General features: G+C 41.6%; 9 protein-coding genes across 9 annotated transcripts; 2 read left to right on the top strand and 7 right to left on the bottom strand.

The window, feature by feature from the left end:
* Positions 1 to 29: 29 nt before the first annotated feature.
* Positions 30 to 2,873, bottom strand: PHALS_04127 (Uncharacterized conserved protein, contains LRR repeats; the record flags this gene model as incomplete). Its single annotated transcript, XM_024722135.1, has 4 exons — positions 30 to 2,083; positions 2,153 to 2,603; positions 2,666 to 2,722; positions 2,787 to 2,873. 4 exons carry the CDS (start codon positions 2,871 to 2,873, stop codon positions 30 to 32), a joined length of 2,649 nt encoding a protein of 882 aa, XP_024573243.1.
* A 109-nt stretch (positions 2,874 to 2,982) lies between these two features.
* On the top strand, positions 2,983 to 3,697 carry PHALS_04126 (Protein of unknown function DUF501; the record flags this gene model as incomplete). Its single annotated transcript, XM_024722134.1, has 2 exons — positions 2,983 to 3,357; positions 3,431 to 3,697. The coding sequence occupies 2 exons, from the start codon at positions 2,983 to 2,985 to the stop codon at positions 3,695 to 3,697; spliced, it is 642 nt and encodes a 213-aa protein (XP_024573242.1).
* Positions 3,698 to 3,797: 100 nt separating this feature from the next.
* PHALS_04125 (gtp-binding protein gb2) lies at positions 3,798 to 4,490 on the bottom strand (the record flags this gene model as incomplete). The annotated part of the gene is made up of 2 exons (XM_024722133.1): positions 3,798 to 3,941; positions 4,014 to 4,490. 2 exons carry the CDS (start codon positions 4,488 to 4,490, stop codon positions 3,798 to 3,800), a joined length of 621 nt encoding a protein of 206 aa, XP_024573241.1.
* Positions 4,491 to 4,694: 204 nt separating this feature from the next.
* Positions 4,695 to 5,727, bottom strand: PHALS_04124 (NUDIX hydrolase domain-like; the record flags this gene model as incomplete). The annotated part of the gene is made up of 4 exons (XM_024722132.1): positions 4,695 to 4,770; positions 4,844 to 4,979; positions 5,052 to 5,360; positions 5,427 to 5,727. The coding sequence occupies 4 exons, from the start codon at positions 5,725 to 5,727 to the stop codon at positions 4,695 to 4,697; spliced, it is 822 nt and encodes a 273-aa protein (XP_024573240.1).
* A 156-nt stretch (positions 5,728 to 5,883) lies between these two features.
* On the top strand, positions 5,884 to 6,953 carry PHALS_04123 (autophagy-related protein 3-like; the record flags this gene model as incomplete). The annotated part of the gene is made up of 2 exons (XM_024722131.1): positions 5,884 to 6,097; positions 6,166 to 6,953. The coding sequence occupies 2 exons, from the start codon at positions 5,884 to 5,886 to the stop codon at positions 6,951 to 6,953; spliced, it is 1,002 nt and encodes a 333-aa protein (XP_024573239.1).
* A 75-nt stretch (positions 6,954 to 7,028) lies between these two features.
* PHALS_04122 (dynein heavy chain family protein) lies at positions 7,029 to 20,728 on the bottom strand (the record flags this gene model as incomplete). Its single annotated transcript, XM_024722130.1, has 3 exons — positions 7,029 to 14,231; positions 14,295 to 20,529; positions 20,589 to 20,728. 3 exons carry the CDS (start codon positions 20,726 to 20,728, stop codon positions 7,029 to 7,031), a joined length of 13,578 nt encoding a protein of 4,525 aa, XP_024573238.1.
* Positions 20,729 to 20,975: 247 nt separating this feature from the next.
* On the bottom strand, positions 20,976 to 22,024 carry PHALS_04121 (ornithine carbamoyltransferase; the record flags this gene model as incomplete). The annotated part of the gene is made up of 2 exons (XM_024722129.1): positions 20,976 to 21,071; positions 21,125 to 22,024. 2 exons carry the CDS (start codon positions 22,022 to 22,024, stop codon positions 20,976 to 20,978), a joined length of 996 nt encoding a protein of 331 aa, XP_024573237.1.
* Positions 22,025 to 22,361: 337 nt separating this feature from the next.
* Positions 22,362 to 23,609, bottom strand: PHALS_04120 (stearoyl-desaturase 5; the record flags this gene model as incomplete). Its single annotated transcript, XM_024722128.1, has 2 exons — positions 22,362 to 22,632; positions 22,696 to 23,609. 2 exons carry the CDS (start codon positions 23,607 to 23,609, stop codon positions 22,362 to 22,364), a joined length of 1,185 nt encoding a protein of 394 aa, XP_024573236.1.
* Positions 23,610 to 24,363: 754 nt separating this feature from the next.
* On the bottom strand, positions 24,364 to 24,647 carry PHALS_04119 (uncharacterized protein; the record flags this gene model as incomplete). Its single annotated transcript, XM_024722127.1, has 2 exons — positions 24,364 to 24,380; positions 24,455 to 24,647. 2 exons carry the CDS (start codon positions 24,645 to 24,647, stop codon positions 24,364 to 24,366), a joined length of 210 nt encoding a protein of 69 aa, XP_024573235.1.
* Positions 24,648 to 26,873: the final 2,226 nt, after the last annotated feature.

Here is a 26,873-nt window from a genome sequence, read left to right as displayed (position 1 = left end):
TGAATTCTTTAAAAATAACTTCTTCATGGTTAACGACTACTCACTGCAGAAGAGCAACTAATTGACATCATCATTTCAATACCACGCAGATCACGAACGATATCTTTCACTTCTGGATCAATTTGACACAATTTGGCCAGAAGAATTGCAACATTTTTGCGAGCTACTCCATCCGGTAGATTCTGAAGAGTTTTCACTAGTATGGAGAGCTTTTTCTTATGTCGCAAGTCTGCTGAGACATTGTCCGAGTGCATTGCAATCAACACTTTGACAAGATTTCCAATAAGTCGTTCGCATGCATTAAACTCGCTAGCAAAACGTTTCTGAACATGTTGAGTATGAACAAGTGCAAGCACTTGAAGCAATCGGGAGACTGCGTCCTTCTCGCTCAACAAAGCACGAACATTTGTGATGTGTATACACGAGCCAAAATGACACCAAATTTGTGCGAACAATTGCCACAACTCAAACGATAATACATTCGTTTCGTCCTTGACATTGAGTATTGCGATTTCAAACACTGTGTAGAGCTTTAAAAGTAATTCTCGACGAATGACGTGCTTAAATTCTTGTTCACTTGATTTACTTGCTGGCTGAAGCCGACAGAGAAGACTTACAGTGCGTGACAAGACGAGAAGCAAAGCAGAAAAGTTTGAAGACGTCACGTGACTGAGAATGTTCTCAATTCTATCCACAGCGTGAAATTCGAACAGATATTGTGTCCGAAGAAGTGAATTTTTCGTGATCGAGAAGTTTAAAAGCACGCCTAATGCTCGCTCCGAGAGTGTAACGTGAGTTGACGAAATTGTTGATTTAATCGCATTGTCTTGTGATATTTCAAGTAAACGTAGCACAAGTTTTTGATAATTGTCCTTATACTGTTCGATCGTTCTTCGAAATTCGTTATTGGTTGACAAATTGGATAGAAAACCCAGCACATTGCATTTGACATCATCATTACAGTGAATTTCTAATGCAGTAGCAATGGCGGTAAGACAATTACAGCCACAACGAGTAAATGTCTGGATTCCAGCAATCTCACTGCTTAAAGTGAAGCAGATGCTTGCTCCAGCTAGAGTAATGGTCATTCCTGCTGTATTTTCATCACTTGAGGCATTCACAGTAACGGGTAGACAAAGAGCTGCAAGAAGTGAAGAGATGATATTGTTCGATGCTAAAATTTCGTTTTTCCAGCTTTTCAACTCAACCACTTGTTCTAGAAAGCAAAGGATACTTGACTGAATGATTCTGTCAAATGATGTTGCACTTAAGACTTTAAAGTATGTCAAAAGATGCTGCCGAAAGTCTTCATTGCGAAACAATATCACTTGATTGCGTGGAGTGTTGGCTACTGCAGCCGTCGCACAATTAATCATCGCACTCAAAATAGTTGTTTCAGTATGCTGACGGGTACCATCATTAACTTCGTTTGGAAATTGCAATGCAGTCGAAATTCGAGCACAGAGTTTGTCCATCTCACCCGAAGTTCTAAAGATCGTACGAACATGGTCATTTGCCTTGATTATCGGCAAAACTAAGTCGTAAGCGACCCACGCGTCGTGGACTCGATCGTAACTTGATTTATCACTAACTGTATGTTCATTCATTTTTTGAATCATATTCAAATAGAATCTTAATTCGTCAAGAGAAGATGGTTCTGATGCGAGTGCATGAGCCCCGTCTTTTGTCATTTCAACACGCTGCAACGTCATTTCAAGCTCCTGCTTCGTCATTAAGTCTTCATAATCGCCAACAATAATAGAATGCTGTTCAATAATATCAACATTTTCCTTATCAAGCTCCAAAGCTTTTTTCATGTCATCAGCAGCTTTTTGAAATTTCTTTTGATGATGCCATGCAGTGGCACGACGAGATAATGCTTTGATATATTTTGGATCAAGAAACAACGTACGTGTACAAAATTCGATACATTCGTCATATTCTTCAAGTCGCAAATAACATTGTGCAATGTTCGCAAGGATTGCTACGTTGAAAGGTGAGGCCAATAGTGCGTCTTTATAGTTCTTGATCGCATTCATGTACTCTTTTTTCTTGTAAAATCCATTGCCTCTTTGTTTTAATTCTACAAGATAAAATGTCACCATTAGATGGTATGAAGGAAGATGACATTAGTGACAATCAACTAACTCACGCTCGGCAAGACGAGTTTTTTCGTTCTGAGACTTTTGTCGCTCGTCCATATCCTTTTTGAATTGGTCACAAAAATCAGGATTTTGGGTTTCAAACTCACGATTGCGCAGTTTTTCCAGTTCGTTTTCTCGCTCAGCTTTTTCTTGCAAGGTAACAGGATCTTCGGGTTCCCATCGATTCCATAGGGAGTAGTCATTTGCGTCACGTGTTTTGTAGGCTGCAAGGATACGATTGGCCCACCGTTTACTCTTACTCATCTTGTCATTTGTCTCATCAATTACTTCCGTATCTTCGATTGAAAATCGTAGTTTTGCTCTACGCCACCAATTCTCATGTTCTTCTTGTTTCTCCTTTCGTTTTCGTTCAGCCTCTCGCTTACAACGTTCGTCTTCTCGTTTTAATTGCGCTTTGCGTTCAACTTCCTCTTGCTCAGGCGTTTTATACCCCGGAATCTATCGTACAATTGAGCATTTTCAACATATTACTTCACAATGTTCAACTTTATCCTTCATACCTTGCACTGTAGAGGATCAAACGTGCCATTCTTGATCTCATCCATAGCTTTCGAAATCTATCCATAATTTTAATAATAGTGAGCTTCTTTTCGTGCATTCAATCAAATAACAGTCGTGTACCATATCCATACGATTCGCAAACTCTTCAACTTCTTCGTGGGAAATACCAGAGCGATGCTCCATGTCCAACGCCTTAAGTGAATCCATTTTGATACAATGATTCAAATGATCGCGGCTTTTCAGAGTACATGGATGCAGTCACTAAACTGCATGAAATTCATGTCATTGGTTGTTGCAGGTTTTTCTGTCTAGTCTAATGACGTGCGAACTTAGTGACGATGTACACGAAGGTGTGCCTTGTGAAGCTTCTGATACTGAGTTTGCCCTAGTACAAAACGAGTTGGGATTCGTACCCAATAATCTTGTTAGAGTTTGTGCGTATGTTGACAGCAATGGACATACGTCGCGTGTTCAAGAGTCGAAAGACCATCGTCCTGCTGCGTTATTACTTTATCCATTGCGTAATGCCGAGGATGCGTACAAGAAGAAACAACGGGCTAAAGTTGAGCCATTTCCAACAATCTATTGGCTAGCATCGACTGAACTCAAGGCTAAAGTGTCAATACTTGAAGACCAACAATATGTCTTGATGTTACAGCAGCGATTGGATGCGGATCAAAGTGCGAGAGAGGTACGTTATACCCAAATAAATGTAGCCCAAGACATGACATATTTAACCAGTATGATATATCGAACTTCTACAGCGAATGGTACAAAGTCACCGTGAGTATGCAGAGCAACGCTGGCATATGATGACTGCTCATGATTTAAAACTGATACAACATCGGCGATGGGAGTTTGTTCTCCGTGATGTGGGAATTGCTGGTATCCGTGAGTTTACAAATGTGAAATGTTTGCATACACATTATGCGCATTATCTAGCAACTGGGAATAATTTAATCGGGGAGTGGGTACAAGAACTTTTGGATAAGACCGCGAGTAGACGTACAGATGTGCATTTGTCTCGCTAAGGACATGAATTGTGTCAGCTATTTGATAGACTTTGATTTGAATGTTCATAGAAAAAGACTAAATTGTGAATTATTTGTACTCACGACCTTGAGGTGTGAATTACCCACAACACGACGACTGTGTCTGCTGCATTCGCTCCACATTTGTGTCTATTGACACACGATTGACGCCTGACATCTTGCGCATTTGACGATTCGAGTAGTCAAAATCGCGTAAAATTGTTGTCGCTGTCTGTGTAAATGCCTAAAAATTCGTCAAACGCAAATAGTCTTTAGTCCCAATTCAAAGCCATTGCAGACTTAAGTCCAAATCTACCTGTTCAACATTTAACGCTGTCTTGGCTGAAGCTTCAATAAAAAAGAGACCATGAGATTCTGCCCAACTACGTCCTTCCTCTTCAGTTACTTCACGCTCACTTTCAGCCATATCACATTTCATTCCTACGACCATGATAGCCACATCGTCATTATGACAATTTTGATGGCATTCTTGTAGCCAACGACCCAAATGTTCAAAGCTTTCCTTCCGTCCAACATCATAAACAAGTAGTGCTCCATCTGCTCCCCGATAGTAACTTCGAGTGATCGATAGAAACGTTTCTTGGCCTGCTGTATCCCAAATTTCTAATTTAACCTTTCGACCGTCTACTTCGAGTAACTTGGCGCCAAATTCAACTCCAATAGTTAAGTCATGAATGGGCTGAAAATGTTGCTCTGTAAATTGTAGGAGAAGTGATGATTTACCCACTTCGGAGTCTCCAATAATAATGTACTTGAGAGTTACAAACACCATGATCCGAGGGTAGAACGATCACAAAATGAGATTTGACTGAAGCGGCGTACAAGTATCCAAAACCAAGATGTATATTTCGTTTTTTGTGATTTAAAGGTCACAAAGAGCAAATTACGTAAAGTTACTATTAATTATTGGTGCTGTTCTGGTACTATACTGTGTTCTTAATATTATTTCGACCTACGCACATCATTTATTAATTCTCTAATTAAATTGCAGCGTATGCTGCTTCCACAACTGTAATGTACCCTCCGCCGATGGTGTTAATTCTAATCCATGTCTATAGCAATAAAACATTACAACAATCATTAGATTTCCATTTCAGCACTAAAAAATCTACCAGCATCCCTTACAATAAAGTCGATCTCTCTGCCAGCAAACTATCGGCAGACAATAGTTTAAGGTCTACCGATTCAAACTTGTCGGAAGGTCCAGCCCGATACATTTCTATCAGCTCTGCTGCTGAGCACTGTGCCTTGATGTAAAAAGCTTATATAACACCAAAACTCTTCTATCAGTCTCTCGTCAAAACACATTTCTCAAAAGTATCTGGTTATTTACCAAAACTTGGTGTACACGCATCGGTTTGCAAGACGACGCCCATCAGCATCGGCGGTTCTTGCTGCTGTAAAGAAAGATTCACCTCTTCATACACTTCATTTGCAATGGATTGATAGAATTCCTGCTTTGCTGCGTCCTCAAATTGCATCCTTTTTAGCTTATTCCCTTGATCTTCCAACTTCTGCAAAACTTCTTCGGTTAACTCAATATTCATCGGTTCGGGATGTCCCCCAGGAGTATCATATAGATTCTGATACAAACCAACTTTGTTGCTGCGCTTAATCAGTACCACTTGAGCGTCTGTAGTTTCTAAAACCGCAGCGACACCCACTTTTCGTGAAAGAAATACAAATCGATCATTATACAAGTTTTCACCGTCTTGCAGTAGCTGCGGACATAATTTCGAGCAGCATGTGCCCAGATACGATGCGTAGTCAGTCAAACCCCATTCCATACGCAATGATGACGAGAATTGATCCTCTGAGAGCGTTTGCAGACGAAATTTTGACGCATTAAACAGTCCTGGTGCTTGATGCTTTAAATCATTCCAGTGTTGCGTCTTTTGTTGCTCAATTAAAGGGTCAGGATGTGTTAGGCGATTAAAATGCTTTGAAAGGCAGATAGTGAGCTGATCTACGGCTAGTTGTGTCTTAAAGCTGTGAACCGAGAAGCTCATGAGATGACGTCGTGACAATAGCATTGATAGACGTGATCAATACCGGTACGAACATCTAGTTATTTTCAAATATATGATTTAGTCCGTTTATCTATTGATATTTGGTCTTGAAGAAGAATTGGATTCCCAAATTAAGAAAACCAAGAAGCTAAAACGATGCAGAGTTTATTCCATGGCGTACGTGAATACTTGACGCCGGTATTGACTGAGTCGTCATTTGAAGACAAAGGATTACTTACACCAGAAGAATTTGTAAAAGCTGGTGATTTACTTGTTTACAAGTGTCCAACATGGCGTTGGGAAAGCGGCGAATCGAGTCAGAGACGATCGTATCTCCCAGTGGACAAGCAATTTCTTATCACACGCAATGGTCTTTCGTTTATTTATTACTCGTGTCATTAATATTGATGTAATTAATTGTATATATTGTATCTTTAGTACCATGCCGCCGTCGTGTCACGTCGCTAGAGCAAAGCTATCAGACTGAGGAAGCTGTTGAAGGCGAGGATGAATGGGTGGCGACATCTTCGTACGCTGTTGAAGGTGGCAATACAAATTCTGTGACCGATTTGAGTGATGAGATGGGAGGAGTTTCAATCTCACAAGGGGATAAGTCGCAAGCTTGTAGTAGCGATATAAAGGGAGGAATTCTAGGTGCTATCGTGGACGAACACTTCAAAGCTGACTCTGCGATTGAGTCAGAGATTCACGATTTGAGCACATATGAAGAAGAAGATAATCTTGTAGAAGATGAAGCAACTCTTGATTCATCATCTCATACCTACCTCGTCGCTAGTGAGCCTGATGACGTAGACGACGCGATCTTACGTACCCGTACGTACGATTTGTCGATTACTTATGACAAGTACTATCAAACTCCACGTGTGTGGCTATTTGGCTACAATGAATGCAACGTGCCACTCACTGGTGATCAAATGTTTGAGGATATTATGCAAGATTATGCGAATCGTACAGTAACGATGGAAGTACATCCCCACCGTAGCTCTTTACTTCATGCGTCTATCCATCCATGTCAACATGGTGCTGTGATGAAGCGTATCATCGCTAATTTAAAGATGCGCAGACCTGGTGAAACAGAGACGGAGGATCAAGTGGCTCACACTATTCGAAGTGATCAGTATTTGTTTTTGTTTTTGAAATTTATTCAGTCAGTCATTCCGACTGTTGATTATGACTATACGATTGAAGTGAATGCTAAACAGTAAGAGAAGATTTGGAATCTACTTCTTTTGTGTTTATGATTCTTTCTCTTAGGAATATAGAAGAAATACGTCGTCCCTCTAAACAATGTCCATGATGAGGGCAACGCCTGCCAAAATCCATCGTGCAGGTGGTGACTTGGACTTAAGTTGTGCTGAAAAAACGTACGTAGGTCCACGGAACTCAGTCTTATAACACGGACATACATAAGATCCTTTCACATCAAGTTTATCAGCAGCAACAGCTTTGCAGTTTATAATTGGCATTGGGGAGAACATTTCCTTCGGATGTGATCGATCGACCGTATTATTCTGGACATCCCAACGGGCACCCATGAGATACAATCCATGAATATACGCTCCATCGCGTGATGAAGTATCAACTTCACCATTGCGTCGTTTCAACACGTCTGTTTGAATCACAAGTTTATCTAACTCCCATTGATTCTTTTGAGCCGTCACTTGCATTATAGCTGTTAAAAACGACTGCGGGTTAAACATACCTGATATCCAAGTAACACGTGGAATATCCACGGGGTTTTGCGTCCATTCTTCAAGTTGCTGAAGTCGAGCTTCAAGATTTGTTAACCATGATCCAAGTGGACGCATGGAAGGAAAAGCAAGTTTTTCCCACGATTTTGGTACACGATCAAGAAACAACGATTCTTGAACGGCTTCCATTGCATCCGACATTGTCAATTCGCCAGCAAATCCGAGTGATAATTCATTGAGTGAACGTACCACTTCAGCCAGCAATCCATTCATAGCTTCACATTCTTGAATAAAAACATTCTGGTATGGTCCTAATTCTTCCAAACTTCGAGAAATTTCATCACAGTCAAACTTTTTCTCGCCAATTCGTGACATAACCATTTCTAATCCTTGCTTTGCTAGTTCTAATGGACTCATAGCAGCATCTCCAGTCGCAGCATCTCGAGGTTGCAATTCCATTAAAGTACGGAATAGATTTTCCGATTGGGTTGTACGAAAATCAATCTCAGCATTTGGATGAAGTCCAAAAGCTAAAGGAGAATCGGTTTTGAGTTCCGTTTCAATGTGTTCGAGATATTTATCATAAGACGATGGAGCAAGACACAGAAATGACGGACCTCTTTCATCGCCAACGTAAGGAAACATTTCCATCTCGTCTAATAATTCGTCACGCATGTAAAAACCTAGATATGTATTGGCTAACAACCGATCAAAATCATTTACAATATGACCACCATACATGATTTCTCCAAAGATATAACGAAGATCTGCCCATGGTATTTTCCCACCTGCTGAGCTTTCCAAGTAGTTTTGCAAGCAAATTGCTGAATCGCGTAAATCTCCTAATGAAAAGGGATACATCATATTAAAACCCAATGGTCCATACATTTTACGTTCCATGAGCACAGCATGAAAGTGACATAGTCCAAAGAGAATTGACTTGACTTTTCCTTCTGCTTCTTCAATATATTCTTTTGGAAAACTAACAAAAGCTCGTTTTAGATTTGCTTTTAATCCAGAAGGCGGTTCATTTGTCAATTTGATACATCGATTTAAAACTCCGATTGGAATCGACATCGATGGATCGGAGGTCAAAAATAAGCGAAAGTTTTTGTGAGAACCCTCTAGCGCAAACTCATCCAATTTCTTTTCAAGAGTCAATAACCAACGAGGCATGAGATGAATATTATTAAGGATAACCCAATGACCATTTCGATGAGCTACTTCCAATCGATCCATTGCGAACACATCTTGACCTTGACCCATGGAAACATTGTGGTAACTTACACCACGCTCAAAACCATATTTAATACTGAGTTTATCCACTCCTGCTACAACATCAGCGCCTGGAGACAAGATAAAGTATAAAGGAGTTGTTGGGGTTGAATCTAAATACGAAGCATCCATCACTTGCAAAGCATTTAAGGCTGAATCGCAATCGCAGTAACTACTTCCGTTAGGTAGAACTTGACGTACAAATTCATTCACTGCCACTGTCATTCGATCAGGACGCAAACATCGTACTACTAAAAGCTTCAAGAAAGGAGTGCGATCAAGTCCTGCCCAATCTAATGGCAGTTTTTCTGTCTCGGGGGTCACATGATTGTACCATTCACGAAAACGCGATGATGCTTCTTTTAAATCTTGTGGCAGTTTTTGAAATTCATCCAGTTGTGCTAACATGGTAATTGCATTCCATTGAGCTGACGGCAACCATTCAATGGGATTCGCCTCTTCTCCTTCGCCGCCTGGTGCTACTTTTTTCGGACCACGCAATAGAAATTGCATGTACGTTTCGTGAACGCGCACATCGTCACCTAAGATGCCACGGCGCATGAGATTAAACGTAAGTTGAGAGAGAAAGATGAGCTTGTGTGCTTCAAAAAGACCTCGCGAGACCCATGTAAAGATTGTAATTCGCAGTGATTCACGCAGATTTAAGACACGTTCGCTTTGTTTGTCACTCTGTGTTGCACGATCAATCGAGCTGTAAAAAAAAGTGATGAACGAGTCGAGACTATAGCGATACATGTGATCAATAGCACTTAATGTCGTGAGTAGAAAGTAAAGCATAGCACCTTCTGCTGCCACTGGACGATACAATTCTCGAGTATTGTTGATCACAATTTCCGTCTCTTGATTCTTTTTCACTGAAATCGAGATATCTGTCGCCTTTTTCTTCGTTTCTTCTAAACTTTCGATTAGAGGAACGTCACTCAAAATATCATCGGGCGCATTGGCAAGACGTTCAAGCAATTGATCTTCTAATTCCACAAGATCGATCTTGAATTTCTGAAAAGCAAGCACGAGTTCTTGCTTCTGTGCTTCAAGTTTTGGCTGTTCTTTTTTAACAACTTTTTCGAGTAATTGATCCTCGAGACCACTTTCTGTAGCAATAAAGTTAATCAACGTACATTGAGCAGCGATTTCGGGTTTATAGTGGGGATTCGATAGCTTTGTTTGTAAATACATGAAAAAATTTGGATCGTATTGAACCTCTTCACCAGCCAATTTCAAGAAAAGATTCGAACCTTTCTTGTAGACAGCACGTCCAAGAACAGGATCTAGCGTCGCATCAATCTCTTCTCCAATATTTTCAATAATGAGAACGTGGCCATTTACAATTGCCGTCTCAGTCTTTCGTAGCCACTGATTCTGACTTAGCTGCAACACCACAAGGCCACGCTCCTTTTCTTTTTCTCGGAGCCATTTGATACCTTGCAATTGCGGATCAATCACAAGTGGCCAGCGCTTGCAGCTCGTGATAATAGCACCATTTTCAATGGAAATACGATCAGCCGGTAGTCCTTCACTCATCATTTTAGCGTTCTTGCCTTCCGTTGTCAACATGGACAAAGGATCAATTCCTCCAGTAATAGGAATTCCTTTTGCTACTAGATCTGGAAACCATGTATTTTGCCATAATTCTTTCCGCACTGTTTGATCAAATGCACCAATATACGAGACAAATGCAGCAGCCAACAAAGAATTCCCAACAACCATTACACCGGAGTATTTAAGCTGTTCAATCTCAACTCCCCATCGCTCATTTTCACTTGCCAAGCCATTCACTAATTTCCCCGCTAACAACAATCGATTTTCACACGTTTCTTTCATTTCTTCCACTTTGAGTTTCTCCTCTGTTGCTTGACATAAGGTATGTTCAAGAGCTTCCAGTCGCTTTTGTACTTCTGCTACTTGTCCCATCGCACGTGCTAATTGTTCTTCAGCCTCTTCTTTTTTCTTCTTTGAAGTCTCGAGTGAGTCCATAAGAGGTTTCACACGCACGTAAATGCGATTAAACGTATAGATATTTACAACCCAAGAGCAAATATTCGCTGCAGCAGAACTCTTAGATGCCATTTTTTCAGCAGTAAATTCTGGGTCCGCAATCAATGGCTCAATTCGTGCAATATCGGCTTCAGGAATGTCTTCCCCTTTGAAAACTTTCAAAGCATCTAAGAATGCACCAGCATTATTCATCATCTTTTTCGCACGATCCCATTTGTGATTTTTATATTCTTTTTCAACCAAAATGAGACATGCTTTCGTGACATTGTCGACTCCAGCTGGTGGTTTTGGGAGACTTTTCAGTTCTGTAATAGCAGGTTTTGATAGACAATCGACAGCTGCAGCTGCAGCATCCATGGCTGGTTTTGCTTGACTCAATTCTTTTTCAGCTTCAGCTGCGAGCTCGGCTGCAGCTGCGCTAGCTGCTTCGGCCTTGAGCTTCTCCTTGTTCGCATTTTCTTGTTGTACTTCAGCTCCGGCTTTTTCGCGTCCCATTTGCTCTAGTAATTGATCCGTCGATGCTTGTTTCTCGGCAACCTTCACCATTGTATGTTTGAGATCAACTTGCAATTCTGCTACATCAGCTGATGTTTTTCGCAGTGTGGAAAGACCGTCATCCAGGCGTGAAATTTGACGTTGTATATCTTCTTTGCGCTGCTTCAGCAATACTTCGTAGAAACTAATGAGTTCAAGAAAACTTTTAGGAGTCACATAATTGTATCGACGCTGTGTCTCAAAGTACGTCTTGCTCATTTCGGTGACTGAAATGTGCACATCAGCCATGTGATTTGCCAAGTTACGCTGCAATGAAGTGTCACCAACATCGTCAAATTTCTCGAGAAAACTGGAAGCTACACGCACTAAAGCATCACGAGGCCACGGGTGGAACCAATCGATAACAGTACAATTGACAAGACCTGGAAAACGACGTGCTCGCACACGAAAGACAGCGCCAACAGGAGAAAAACACATGATGACACGAAAATTAAGACGAATTCGCAATAGTAAAAAGTCCATGAGAGCATCCATAGCATCTGGAACGCCATTTGCTTTAGCTTCGCTACGTAAACTTCCTAACAATCCATCCAAATCTTCTCTTGGAAACAAATCAGGAATCCAACCGGATGAGAGCATATCGTTTATATAAACCAGAAATCGTTCGTTGACAATCTGTGAGTCAGTAATGAGAAACACAAGAGGCAATCCTTGAACACCCGCAATTTTAAACATTTCGGCCAAACTTTCTTTTAAATCTTCAATACGAAAATTTGACGTAACTGACAATTGACGCACATCAAAACCACAAATGTGAGATGCAAGACGAGAGAGGGATTGTTTACCGCTTCCACCCACACCAATGAGCATTGCATTTCCTCCTGGATTGCCAATGATACGGCAAATACGCGTAACATGTTCCATAGCATTATCAAAAAGCTCTAAATTCATCATAGAATACTTGGAATTGTAGTCATCAAGCTGTTCTATCAACACTTTATTCAATGCCTTCATGGAAGTCACAGGTATGTAACCACTGTCTGAACCAGCAACTGGAGTTGCAAATGTCGTGAAGATATTCACGGAAACTGGCGCATTGTCGTCGACGCCAGAAGACGATGAAGTTTGATCATCAAAAAGAGCTATTTGATCCAACTCTGGTAATGTCTTTTTCATGACGTCTCGAATACGATCATTAAATTTCAAAATGTCTTCTTCATTGATTAAACGATCGCAAAACACGCGAGTTGCTTCGTGTACCCAGAGTCGAGCGAATGATAATGGAGTTGGAAAAAACTCACCTTTTGATCTTGTAAGTCCTTGAAAAATATTTGACAATTCACGCATATTCCAATTATAAACAAACTTCGTGGCGCTTGGAAGGAATCGATTGACCATTTCTTCATGTAACAATATCGATGCATTTACTATGTGATCACAAATAGCAACCACTGGTGTTACAAAGCTGGCACTTTGCAGATGTCCTTTTAAGATTGAATTGTAAATCGTTTTTAAATCTTCTCGACCAGGCATCATACAAGCAAAAAGAGCATAATGACGTTGCAATCGTTCGTCAATCACAAAAGAACCAGCTGTAGGATTCATAGCTGACAAGTATTGGACATCCACGACTTCCTTTCGAAAGCCCAAGTCTGTTCGATCAAAGAATGTCTTATAATCCATGTGTTGACGCAACAGTGCTAAGGAATTTTGTGTTCCATACGTTTCAATATATGGTAAATTCAAATCATCGATAAAGTAAATTAACTTTTTCGTGGCTGGAGGACCAAACATTCGTCCCGAACGTTTGTCAATGACTGATTCCAATTGTTGCTGTAATTTGGCTGAATCCGTGTAATAATTCATATTGATCGTTGAATAGAGCATATCATCGTCTAAATCACGTAAAAAGTTCTTAAGAATTGTTGTCTTGCCTGTTCCACTACCACCTACGAGCATTGCAGGTCGCTGACGAGCAACGAGAGTCTCAACAAGAAAACGAATGCGTACCGAATCGTTAGTACTGATAACAATTGAGTTAAAAGGCGTATCAGCTGGTCCGTTTCCAATGGAACTCGGTGAGTATTTCGGGACTTTGGAGCTCCAGCTTTCAAAATCACCTGATTCGAGATTGTAAAAGTAATCAAAACATAATCCTTCTTTTGGGTACTTGACGGTAGTGAATGTTGAACACCAGAGTTCATGAAAATTCTTGCGATAGTCGATACTTTTATCAACAATTAATGGTCCGCCAAAAGCCCACGTTGCACAGAAAACAAAGATCGACTCCATAACGTCTGGACTTTTCTTTTCAATTGCAATATTTTGCAATAACCCTTCCAGTAAGAAGCAAATGGTGGATACTTGATTAATTAAACGCACGGGGGCTACTTGCTTGTATCCTTTTCGCATGAGATCATAGATCGGATCTATATATTTGTCGAAAAGTCCTGGCAAATATGTTCGTTCCACTTCTTCTTCTCGTTTAGCCACCCACGATTCCATAAATGGCCGCCATCCGACATCAATTTCATTGATAAAGAGAATTCCAGCGCGAGAGACAGTAGCAGGAGTAGCATTTTTCAATGAATTAATCTCAAAAACCATTCGCATGGCATTACTCAGTGGAATCCGTTCATTTGACACCAAGGTCAACACTTTATTGTCGTCCATGACCGTGTTCATTGACTCGATCCACACAGCATCAATATCTCCATCAAGTACAACCCACTTGTATGTCTGACTTTCATAGAAACCCTGTTCCGAGTAGTTTTTGGCCATACCACGCATAATAATCGATAACACTCCATCTTTCCAATCCTTAGACAATGTCATGTATCCATACAGTTCGTCTGAAGTAACAGCTTTAGGATTCAACGTCTCATATACACAAACTTTCTTGTCTTTTCCAAGATTCCAACACTTAGCCAAAGCTTGCCACGTTGTAGTCTTCGCACATCCTGCTGGACCAAGAAGCATGACAGAGTGTCGCACATCAATTAATTCCTGTAATTGACAAATCTTAAGAATGAATGAGTCATCAGGCTGCAAATTGTTTGCTTTGCACACTGTTACTGCCTTATCTCGTAGCCCCAAGTTTACCTTTGGAGCCACTTCCACGCCAATAAAGAGATCGTTTATCAAACGAAGAAAGATTGGTGTATCGTGATACGGGATCTTTGGCGTATTAAAATCTCGTAATGCTCGCATCAGCACTTTATCTTCCTCAACATCCGGTTCAGCGCGTTTTAAAATTCCAGCAACACGAAGCACAGACTTTACAGCTCGAAGACCCCAATCATAGTGAAATTGTTTCGACAAGAGCTCGCTACTTAGCTCGTAAAGTGTCACAAACTTGATAGCCAATGTACGAGCTTGCTGAAATCCTTCCGACATGAGCATGTTTTCACAAATTGGCTTCAAATCGGGTCGAATCATCGCACAAGATCGAAAGAGCACTTTGAGATTTTCTGGCAACTCGGTACGACCAGCGTAGCCAGGATTCATTGTAATGAAAAAGCCACATGTTGGAATAAGCGTGATGCGATCAGAAGCTCCCATAAATTCAAACTCGCCAACAATAACAGGTGGTGTCCCAGCAGGTAGAGACTGGTACTTTGGTTCGCGATTTCCAGGAACAGCGTTGAGTACAATAGCATCTTGAATACACTTGACTTGAGTAGCCACGACACTTAAGACTTCAATGTTAATGCGATTAAATTCATCAAAGCAACCCCAAGTACCAGTTTGGCACAATCCACGAAAGATATCGGCCATAGTTTGGTAATTCATTTGATCTGAACAATTAAAGACATAGCAACATAAGGCCATTGCTCGCGCCAAATCTTTTGTTGTCTCGGTCTTTCCAGTCCCTGCAGGACCAGCAGGAGCTCCTCCTAAAAACAGTCTTAACGCCATTGTTAGTGTAATATAACAGCGATCAGTCAGTGGAGTGATAACTAGACGACCAGTGTTTCCAATCCATTCATAAGAATACTTGGAACGAAAGTCGGTGATGCGAATATCAACATCGTAATTCTCTTGTCGCCAAATAAATCGAAGTTGCTGTTGCCACATAAAACTTAGTGGTCCTTCGACCTTTTCATCAACGAGCTTTTTTACAACATCACGAGAGTGAACATCAAGCGTAATCAACGCGATGATCTTGCAACGATCTGAATTCGACAGATTTCCTAACACCAAAGTGATAAGTTGTTCTAAGCGTTGATTGCAGACTGTTAAGTATCTCTTAACCGAATCTTCCTGTCCATTTTCGAATTCTTCCAATGCCATTTCAGTTTCTTCTGTCCAGTAAATTTGAGTCGCGTTCAGTACGACTTGCGCTGGATAATCAAAGAGCCATTGATGACGCGGTTTGTCAACGTCCCAATTTGCAGCAGTTTCAACCGCGTCGTGCATTTCTTTCCGTAAACAATGTCGCATTGCTTCAGTCAATTCATTAAGCCAGCTTTCAACGGCACCAGCCATGACAAATACTTTTGGTAACTTGACCTCCTCGCCATCTTTTGCTACCATTGTATGTGCAGTGTTTGGTGAGTTGTCTTCAAAAATGAGATTACACAGTGAATCATAGCAATCGCCAAGAAACGGCATGATTTTCTTTGGACTGTTGCCATTAGATAAAATCTCGAGCAGTGCCACATTTGATACAAAGTAAAAGCGAGGAAAAATCTTTTTTTTCTTGTCCAGATATTCGTTTAACGATTTCTGACATTTTTCAAGCATTGACGTCATCTCTTTCAGTGACTCTAGACGATTATCAACTGAACAGGCTGCAACAACATTCGGTTCCATTATTGCATTTTTCATTAAATCCTTGAAATTTGAATCAATAGACTCGAATGTTCGGGTATCGTCAGGTAGCTGATTCCGAATATCTGGCGAGCTCAAAAAGATGCTTTCAAGTGAAGCCCATTGTTTCGAAACCGATACCCATTCTCTTAACACTTCTTCGACATGACCCAATATTTTCTGAGAAGCCAGTACACGATCTTTGAAAAACTCGACAAACTTTCCCATCCCGATCATCGTCTGTAATTCAAGTTGGTTGCTTTCGAGAGACTCGACTACTTCTTCTGAAGGTTTAACGATAAAAGTGCCCGAATCTTTGTGAGGTACGTATTCAAGAGTTAGCCTTTGCCACAATTCTTCGATCACTTTTAACTTTTTTTCAATCTTTTTTTCTTTATTTGCTGTCTCAACAATTTCACCCACGTCATCCACATGCAAGTGGAGATCAAGTTTTAAAAGATCAGCAAAGCTAAGCTTCGGATCTTTTGGATCAATAGCCTTAACATGACAAATGGTAGACAGCGCTTTCCAATGACGATTTTGCATCGCTTCCGAATGCAAATCATTGATTAATGGTAGCACTGTTGCCATATTTTTAACGATCTGTTCAGTATCTTTGTATACTTGCCAGCCTTTAACAATCTGGTTTTCGGATGCTTCCATCTTCAGTTGCTTCATAAATGCTCGAGTGTATCCTTCGAACGTATCGGTTTGAATACTCGTCCACATGATTGTTTTCCAATTATCAAATGTCGCTAAGACCAAATCTTTTAAATCCCAGCACTTTTTAAGCTGTTGCAATTCGTACAGTGTATCCGCCGTCTCTTGGTACTTCGAAACTTGAAGCTCAAATAGTTCTTCCAATTCGTTAAACTCACGAGCTTGTTGCATCTTATTATGTAATGCCAACGCAAAGGTGTTGATTTGTATGTACGCATCATTTGGAGACCCTTGAAAGCTAAAAGGTGCCGTCGCTCGAAAGACATTACGAAATTTTCGCATATCCAGAAAAAAGGACTCTAGCTCCTCCTTAATTGACTCGACTTCAGCCATTTGCAATGGCATAATTTCTTCTTTTTTCTTAAACATCTTGTTGACAGTCGCTTCCCATTGCATTGGAGCGGCCTCTAAATAATCTTGAACAGCATGCTCACCAATCTTTGTATCTTCAACATTCATACCATGTATTTTAAGTAAATGCAACGCTTCTCGTAAAGGATCAAAGAACTCGTTTGTTGCGCCCATTTGCTTTCGAACATCTCGAATGTGGGTCATCACTCGTTTTAATGCATCATTGTTCTTCTCTGCTACTTGTTCCTCCAATCCTCCGATTACAGTCTCCATGAAGTCATGAAGTTCCGATAATCTGCTGACGACATGCTGGTACAGATACGACGTGAGCTGATAAATCCACTTACTCACCCACGTAAGCATTGCTGTCTTGATTGGCTGTGAGTTTACACGAAGCCAGCCAATGTCAGTAGGTGTCGTCAGATTTTCAATTTCACTCGCCACTTGTTCGTATTTTGTAATTTCCGTATCAAACTTGGCTAGGTTTAACATCTCTGCGTTCTCATGAGTGCTTGGTATCGTTGCAGTAGCCAGAAAAGTTTGAAATTGAGCAGACATGTCGGACTCCCAGAGATATTTGTATCCGTCATACTTTCGTTTGAATGTCAAAAGCATTGCTTCATTTTCTTCTTCATAATCACTAATCGTCGCTAGCAGCATTGAGATCGCCATATCTGAATTCATTTCTTTTAAATATGATCCTCCACCATCCGAATCAAGTCGCTTGACCGCTGTTACGACATTAAAGAATGAGTTGATCCACATTTGAATTGTGTCACTGAGTCCTTTGCCATGATTTTCACCAATACTTGGATTAAATTGCACACTATTGGCAATGAGATCAAGTTTGATCTCGAGCATTGGTAAGCGATTCGCAGAATTATTGCTGGATTTGGATCCTAACATCTCTCGATCGTCTTTGCCTCCTGTTGGGTCTAATTGCTTGGCAAGGAACTCAAGCGATGAACAAATGACGCGTGCAAGTCCATTCACAACAATGTTATTCACATAATCAACATAAGCTTTCCACTGTGCACTATTAACGCCAACAATGCCCGAATGTGATTGCTTCAAACGTCGGTGAATCTCAGTCGCACCTTCACGGATCTTTAAAGTCCGCTGGATAATGTAACTCTTGTGCTGACGCTCATGTTCAGTTACAGCTACAGGCTTTGCTTGACGTTCTAAGAGTGAAACATTCCACGCACTAAGTGTATCTTGAATAACGCCCAGATTTTCTTTGAGATTCATCACGATTTCATTCGCACCTTCCACCGCCTTCCGGCACTCTTCGATAAACGTGTCAATTCCTGAACTCTTCCAATTCAGATCTTTGATTCCTCGTCCAGCGCAGGCATCAATAGTTTGAATATGTCGACGCACTAAAGGCTCTTCTAAAGGATGAATGCCTTCAATCATGGCATTATACGGTTCGACAATGTACATGAGTTCTTCTCGATACTTTCGAAAAGTCTCTTCTTTGGCCGAGATCTGGAGAGCGGAAGGTGGAACATTAATATGAAGCAATTTCAAGTACTTAATTTCACGCAACAATTTTTCTAATGCCGGGTCAAAGTTTACACGTAAACAGCGAGTTTGAGGATGACGTATCAGGAGTGGCAGCTTAAGCTTCACTTCGGAAGACGCTTCGACGTCTCGACTCCATTCTTCCACTTTTTGATTCTCATACTCTTGCAAAGATGCCATGATTGTCCCATAAACTTTGTACACTTCTTTCGCTTCTTCTCGCTCCATGACATTTTGGTTTAATTCGCGAAGTTTTTTCATCGGATGTTCAATTCGTTCAACAAGTCCACGACACCATGTAAGAGCACCGGCTACTGGCGGTAGATTTCGACTAATAGGAGGAGCGTCACGACACTGTAAGAAGAGTTCTTGGACGAGTTTCAAGTCATGTCCATAGCTCTGAACAAGCGCCACATGTTTCTTTTCCAGTTCATCTTGAATGATCGGGCGATCTAGAAGACCTTCAAACGAATCGAGAAGTTTAAAGCGGCCGATGATAGTAGAGCAGTCATCAAAGCCTTGGGTGAGCACTGATCCGAGACGACGTTCAAGTTCTTTAATTTTGCAGCGAAAATCGTAAAAATTGTCGTCGAATCTAACAGCCCCAACGTCCATAATATCCTTAGAGACACGTTTAAACGTGTTCACAGCATCTGTAAAGTCAGAATGGATTTGCTGCACGCTCAATGTTAAGGTCTTTCCCTTGGTACCACCCACTTCGATCTTGGAAAGTTTACTAAACTGTAAAATTGTCTGAGTGAGATCGAGAATATCGTGACAACGTTCAAGAAACGTATCAAGACGAACAAAGAGCGCATTGCCTTGAATACGCCATGGGTTGGAAGGACATTCCGCATTTGCAGTCGCTTTGTAGTCCAAGTAAGTGCTTTTAAAAGCTGAACATACTTGGATTGTAATCTTGAGCTGTTCCACAGCTTGTCCTGCTTCGTCTTGATCAATGAGAGCAAAAATGAGCTCGCCACTCAAGTATTTACGCGCTTGATTGATAAGCGAGTTGCAGATCTCACGCATCAGAACAACAAGACGAGCTGATGTGTTGTAATATTTTGAGTTTTTCCAAATCAAGAGAATGATGTGAAGCATGGGCTTAAAGAGCTCTATTAGAGCAGGAAAATCTTCGTCATTATTCAATCGTATAAACCACTCCTCAAGTGTTCGAAGATACTTCATATTATCATTCGCTTCGATTCGAGCGGTGAAAACTTCTTTACAAAGCCGAGCAAAAGTGGTACAATACGTGCTTTTCGATCGATCTAATGCCATTAGAATTTTCCGTACATTTGCGGACTGAAGTTGGTCAAAGATTGAATTAAGGTTGGCAGCTTTAAGCTTCCAAAAGTCGATTTCTGCATCGGGTGTTGGGTAAAGTCCTTGCTTCAGAAGATCTTCAGGGTCTTGTTTTAAAACATTTTTAATCTGTTTGGTCCAAATCACGACAGATCCTTCCAAGAGAGATACCCTCATACTCGAATTTGTCGCCTTCTCATCGATTGGTGGCAGTGGGAGACACGTCTCACCTTTAATTGCTCCATTAATGATTGACACAGATGCCATATATGAATGAAATTTATCCACCACTTCTTTCGATGCAACTTCTCCCCACCCTTCTTGATTTTCAACGTTTGAAAAAAGTGGTAGATAAATCTCAGCTATCATTCGCTCGAGATACTCGATACTACTTGAAGTGATTTCATTCACCATTACATCGATTGAAACGTTCTTGGACGTGATAGTTGTCTTGCGAAACTTTGTAAAGCAAACAGTTTTGCCTCGAGGCAGTGTACCAGGCATTTTGATGTACGCAACGACGTTATCTCCCGAAAATGCAAGCAGAGTCACATCTTCATTGTCGAGAAACTCCTTAATGCAAAGTCTATCACAGTCAAGTAAGCAAAAAGAGTCAAATAGAAAAAGGAAAAATGTTTTACGTACTCGTTGGGTTCGGTTGCGTACTTGGTTGTGAATCTTGGGCCAAGAAGATGTGGAAATGAAGACGCCACGCGTTGTTCAATGAACTTTAGAGGATTAATCTCATTCTTGTCGACCACTCGGATGTCACCTTCACCTCCCATCAAGCTCCGAACTTAGACACTTTAGTTTTCAAAGCGTCACCTGTCACCTCTTTAACGACGGATCCAAGCAATCCGTCTCTTCAATTTTTGGATCGCATCTAAATTTATGTAGCTATTCGAATATGTCATGGAACAATGCAAAAAGATGTGATTGATAATCGTCTCCATTCATTATAGTAGCGTCCACAAGCAATGAAATTTATCGTTGTAATTTGAATAGAGAAAGTGTGAGAGTAGACTGTCAATTCTAAAACTTGCCTAGCAATGAAGCGTATACCGCCATGACGGTCCACAGTCGATTTTCTGCCTCATCAAAGACCAGCGAACGTTTTCCATAGAAAACCTGCACAAACAATCAGAACAATTGTAAAATATATGTATCATACAAGATCCTACCTCATCGTCAACTTCGTCTTGGTGACGTGGCAAACAGTGAAGGAAAATGTGATTCTCCGCAGCGTGTTCGAGCATTTTAGTGGTCACTTGGTACCCAGCGAAAGCTTTAAGACGCTTTTGCGTTTCCTCTTCTTGACCCATACTGATCCACGTGTCCGTCGCTATGACATTGGCACCTTTCACAGCTTGAATCGGATCCGATGTCATGACAATTTTCGTGCCAGCCATGGCAGCAAGACGTTTTGTCTCGGCTACAACATCTTCGTCGGGTTCATACCCCAAAGGAGTGGCAATTTGAATATTTGCGCCCAATTTCGGGGCCGCGAGCATATAATCATGAAGCACATTATTTCCATCACCGACCCAAGCGAATGTAAGGCCTTTAATGGAGCCAAAATGCTCAGTGACTGTCATATAATCAGCCAACATTTGCAATGGGTGATACTTGTCTGAAAGTGCATTAATTACTGGCACACTAGCCAATTCACCAAGCTCTACAATGTCATCATGGCCGTATACACGCGCTAAGATGAGACTATTAAAGCGTGAGAGCACAAGTGCCGTGTCTTGTAACGTTTCGTTGACACCCAATTGAATATCATCTGACGATAGAAAGAGTCCTTTGCCACCCAATAAATGCATTCCCACTTCACTAGAAATACGTGTTCGCGTACTGCGTTTCTGAAATATCATTGAGCACACTTCACCCGTGAGTGGTCTTGGAGCTGTAGCCTTAGTCAACGGATCCGAGTATGTGGCTTTAAACTCTTGCGCTTTAGCCAAAAGTCCCGTGAGCTGCTCCGTTGAAAGCTGAGCAGTGGACATAAAGTTTTGTCCCTTAAGTGACGCTAACTGGGCGTTCACAGCAGCGGTTGAAAGGTGTTGCGTCTGGTGGCTCATTTTAAAACAAGGTAGAGGTAACGCACGAGGTGCAAGACGGCGAGTGAGTGAGAGGAAAGACATTGAAAGGCGGTGAGTCCTGGTGCTGTGCTATGCTGGTGGCTGGGGTGAAGCAAAGGAACCTTTGAGATTCGGTTGTACGTGCATACAAATGTCAAGGCATTTACGACATTATTGCCCTTTATGCACGAAAATGGCTGCGCTATTCTCATGCTCTGTATAGTAATTGGTCTGTCTAATACAATTTAGGGCAGAGAAAAAAGAATCAGGTGGTAGGGTTACCCTTGGAGACAATTGCTGTATTCCTTATTAGTTGTTACTGTTGCAGCCACAGATTTTAATGAAAAACGTGGGCTTCAGATTTGCCAAAGAAGAACCGGTTTAATTGGTGGTCCCACCAGGATATGACCGGATCTGGACTACATTTCATGGAGTCTTCGTGCAATTGTTTCGCCAAGCGCTCACGAGTTGTGGCAGCGGTACGGCTACGCTTAAGATCGTATGCTTGACCTAATAAGGCCATGAAATCGATGAAGGCCTTGGTCGGATTAAATTGTCCACTGAGGATACCCCACTCGCTTGTTGCGTAGTCAGATGGGTACTTGTGACTAAAAGAAACAAATATTAGTCACTAATTTCATGATGCTCAAATGATCAATACTGGCACTCACTGATAGTTGTGATAGCCTTCCCCTAATGCTCCAATAGCCACAATAAGGTTTTCCACCGGTTTAATTTTAATATCGTATGGCTTGTAGCCAAAGAAGTGGGCCACACTATTTACCATCCAAGTCATATGCAGTACCCAAACATGACGAAAAACACCGCCCACCCAAAATCCAGCCCACGCTTCACCCATATAGTATCCAATGGCCGTCGGTACTAAATAACACATAAGCAGCACAGTCTTCATATAGTGCTTCAGCTGAAATGTGACGATTGGATCCGCCAGCAAGTCCGTAAAATCAAGCTTTTTTCCAGCTTCACGCACATTCTTGTGTTTGCGTACCATTACCCAACCCATGTGCGAAAAGAACAGGCCGCGCTCCGAGTTGTGTGGATCAGCAGTCGTGTCAGAGCCTTTGTGGTGCACACGATGATCACGGGACCATTCAAAAATCGAGCCTTCAAACGCCATGGAATTACACAACATAAGAAACACACGCAAAGGTTGCTTGGCTTTGTAGCACCGATGCGACCATAACCGATGCGCTCCTGCCGTGATGCCCAGACCAGACACAATCCAGAGCAGGATCCATAGCACAAACAAATGCAATAGCGAACAATATGGCATCACAAAAAACAGTGCATAGATTGCGCCGACGTGCCACGCGGTCAATACGACTACATTGTACCAAACCACCTCAGACCATTTAAAACCACTCATGGCATGCTCCTGAAACACGACAGGCTTATCTTCTGAATTTAAGTGCTTCGTAGTGAGGACTGCAGTAGCCTTGCTAGGATGAAAGTGCGGGGTGGACTGCTTCTTCTCGACGTGCATAACCATCATTGAGGAGATTTGTTCGAGCTGATCTGTCAGTCGATGCGGGTTTGCATCTACCAAATGGACATGAAAATCCATTTTTGCTAGTATCAAGTATGCAGGGTATAGAATGTAAAAGGCAAAAATAGGAATCCACTGTTACGCATTTTTGAACACCGAGCATTGACTCATAGATTCCGCGCTCAGATTTATAGTAAGTACCAATTGCAAAAATTAATATAAACTACCCAGATAAGTATATATCTTAGATTATATTTAACTAACTAAAGTTTATAATTGACATTTTCACTTTATTATACCCCTGATTGAGCCCAACTGAAACGGGGTTACACGTACCCTGGTAACAGGGGTGTGTGTCACACGAGATGTGCATCACCCAAACAAGAATACGGTATATGGCCAGGCAGCCAGTAGTTATGCATGTATCTAAATTTTACTATATATATTTCTTGTATATTTAGGAAAATCTGAACTTTTAAAATCAGGATAAAAAGTAAAAAAATCAGTTTTGCATTTTAAACGGAAGAGCTAATTAGCCTTGGGTAAGGCAATAGTTACACTTGAAGTGAGCGGATTGCGATACGCTTACTCGCACTTGCTCAAAGTATAGAATGAAAGGTCGGAGACCTAGATTACGCTTCCTCAAGCGCTAAGCTACGGCAGCCCCGCTGCACCTACTGTCATGCCTCTCCTATCTAGAATGCTATCTTCAGGACCTAACACCTCTGAGCTTGATTCTCATCTCTTCTCTTGACAAGAGCGTGACGGGTAAGTGCCCCACACCCCATCAATATGAGTTTTGTTGAGATCATAAACATCCTCGTGTCTCAATTCACGTTAGTTGAATCTCTAAGAGCGCGAAGCATGTTAGAAGCTCCCCCAAAAACTGGTTCGATAAGGTTGCTCAAGAATCCACAACATACCTGTGCCTAACGTCATGAAGGCAGAGTTGGTGAAAATGACGAGATGCTCGTGTATTCGAGTATACCAAGTGACACACCCATCTCCTAGCCACCATATCTGTGAAAAGGATGCAGGGCCTTGCCGATCTTTTGCATTTACCTCCTCTTCAAAATCTGAATGTTCACCTTTGGGTGAGCTGCATACATCACGCATAGAGCAGTCAAAAGCTTTAAGATGAGAGTTACGTCCTTTTCTACATTACGTCGTGACGAAGGCTTCAATCACCTGCACCTGGCATTGGTGTGTTGCTTGAGTTCATCTTGATTCTCAGTCACAGCGTCGCTCACCCTGCGCATGCCACTCATTCCCAGTTCAAAAGAAAATTGCTTATCTCACTACCAAGTTAGGCGGACTGATATCAACAGGTCAACTGTGACCGAATTTTCCTTCCTCACCTACACCGGAGTCATTTCGTGGCAAAGTCAAAGGCATCCGAGGGTTTGCGCGATTCCTTATAAGGACTGGAGCAAAGTCACGATCAAGTGTTCATACCATTGGAATCGTACAAGCTATTGCCAAGGCTGACGCGTCACATACAATGTGAAATGACCGAACTGGATTTGAAATTGCCAAAACCGGGGCATGTATTATTTTTTTCTACAGCCACGAAGATCGCCAAACTCAACATCGTGTCGAGCCCGGTCAGCCAATTTCGCATTGTATTTGCGCAAGAAGCTGGTCAAGCGAAACCATTTTCTCTAGTCTTCTTGAAATAATGGCACTGGCTAAGCAACGATGGTATTTATCGTTGCGGGATCTGTCCGCACTCTCTGTTTATTGAGGAAGGAATTCAGAAAGAAAATATAATCGGCACCGCAGATATTTTTGCTAATATTGGCGAATATCTCAAGCTTATACAATTGAACATCCCTTGCAAGTGTCGAACGTCGACTTTCCAAGCTCCACACGAATGAACGAGTACTTTTTCAAATTGGGGTTGGCATTGTCACGATGTGGTATAAACAGCTGTGCTACCAGACGAGTGAGCGTAAGTGGTCTATCAGACAGCTCCTGCGACATGACCAACAACTCTTGGAGAATCTCATTCGGAGTACTCACTACAGTCATCAGCAGCTGAAAAATAGTATCAGCCAGGTCGTGCACACTGATGAAAGTGCGACCGGCCATGCCCAGGTGCGGCACATTCTTTCTAGAAAAATGCTTTCGCGTCAGAACTGTGGCTATGTTCAGCTCTTTATAGAGCTGCTCAATTCGCCACTTGCCATTAACCCTAGAAACTCGGCGCATAATGTGAAATTTTATCTTCTATCACCAAACTCGCGTCATGTATCGCAGGAAAGAAAGACATCACATCACAATGTTTCCTTGTCAAGGTCCAATGCCGTGTTACGCGAAATTTGGTGCAGAAAGCCAAATCAATTTCATGACGCACCTTTTAGTTTGGGGTTAAACGTGCGATGTGTCTCTCGTCACCTCGTCGTATCTTTCTTTCAACAGATATAAGAGATGATTTTAAGGTTCTTTGAGGATAAGTGCCTCAATCCTCGCATTAAAGGCTCAACAAGTTTCGCTAATCACGTTTGAATTATGCTCTTCGCTAATATCTGTAGAGTGTTGCTTCTCCGCATGGCGAGACCGTTACATTATGGTGTTGACTCAGCAGTGCAATCCCATTGTGACAAGGATGGGCAAATCTTCTAGATTTCAGATTTCTACGCATCCACTCGAGGCTAACATTCGCCCTTTAGCTTCACCGGGAAACAATAGCTTACAACTGGTTGTTATTTTTTTGCCTTATGTACACTCTAGAGACCACGACATATAATTGTCCTTTCTCGTCTCAAAAGAATGCACTTTAGAGACCGCGATATATGATCGCCGTTTTCTGTCCGTCGCCATCCGACCGTTATTCGAGCACATGACAAGAGCAAAATAAAATGTCTGCACGCTGTGCCCAAACCAAAAAGTGATTCTACTTTCCGGTAAATGTAGGACTACGATTTGCCAAGGCTTCACCAGGAGAAAAGTGTGTGGCACTTAAAATTTTTGACTTCTTGTTTGGCCCATTACTCGTGGCGCTCCAGCCACACTATGACTAGGGTGAAAGTGTATGTGAATTCCTGTCACAGGACTGAAAACCTTTTATAATTTCAAAGTCATCAAACTTTACGTCAAGGCTCAACAAAATCATCGACAATGTTGCTAGTATCACGGTTGCAAGATGCTCTATTATTGTTTCCGTATTTGGTATCTTAATTCCTCCGCGTCCAGTCGATTTTTTTAAAGAGGCGCACGGCGGACGTATCTTCCCGTCACTTTAAAATCTCTGAGGCTCCACAGAGTCCGTGACAGTATATTTTTTAACCGACAACCCAAGACTGTGAGTCCGACCTGTCTTAGAGAGAATCGCTTCTTTAA

This window comes from Plasmopara halstedii, assembly GCF_900000015.1.
Source record: "Plasmopara halstedii genome assembly, contig: Scaffold_253, whole genome shotgun sequence".
Classification (NCBI taxonomy): Eukaryota; Oomycota; class Peronosporomycetes; order Peronosporales; family Peronosporaceae; genus Plasmopara; species Plasmopara halstedii.
This window is presented reverse-complemented; position numbering and strand designations above follow the sequence as displayed.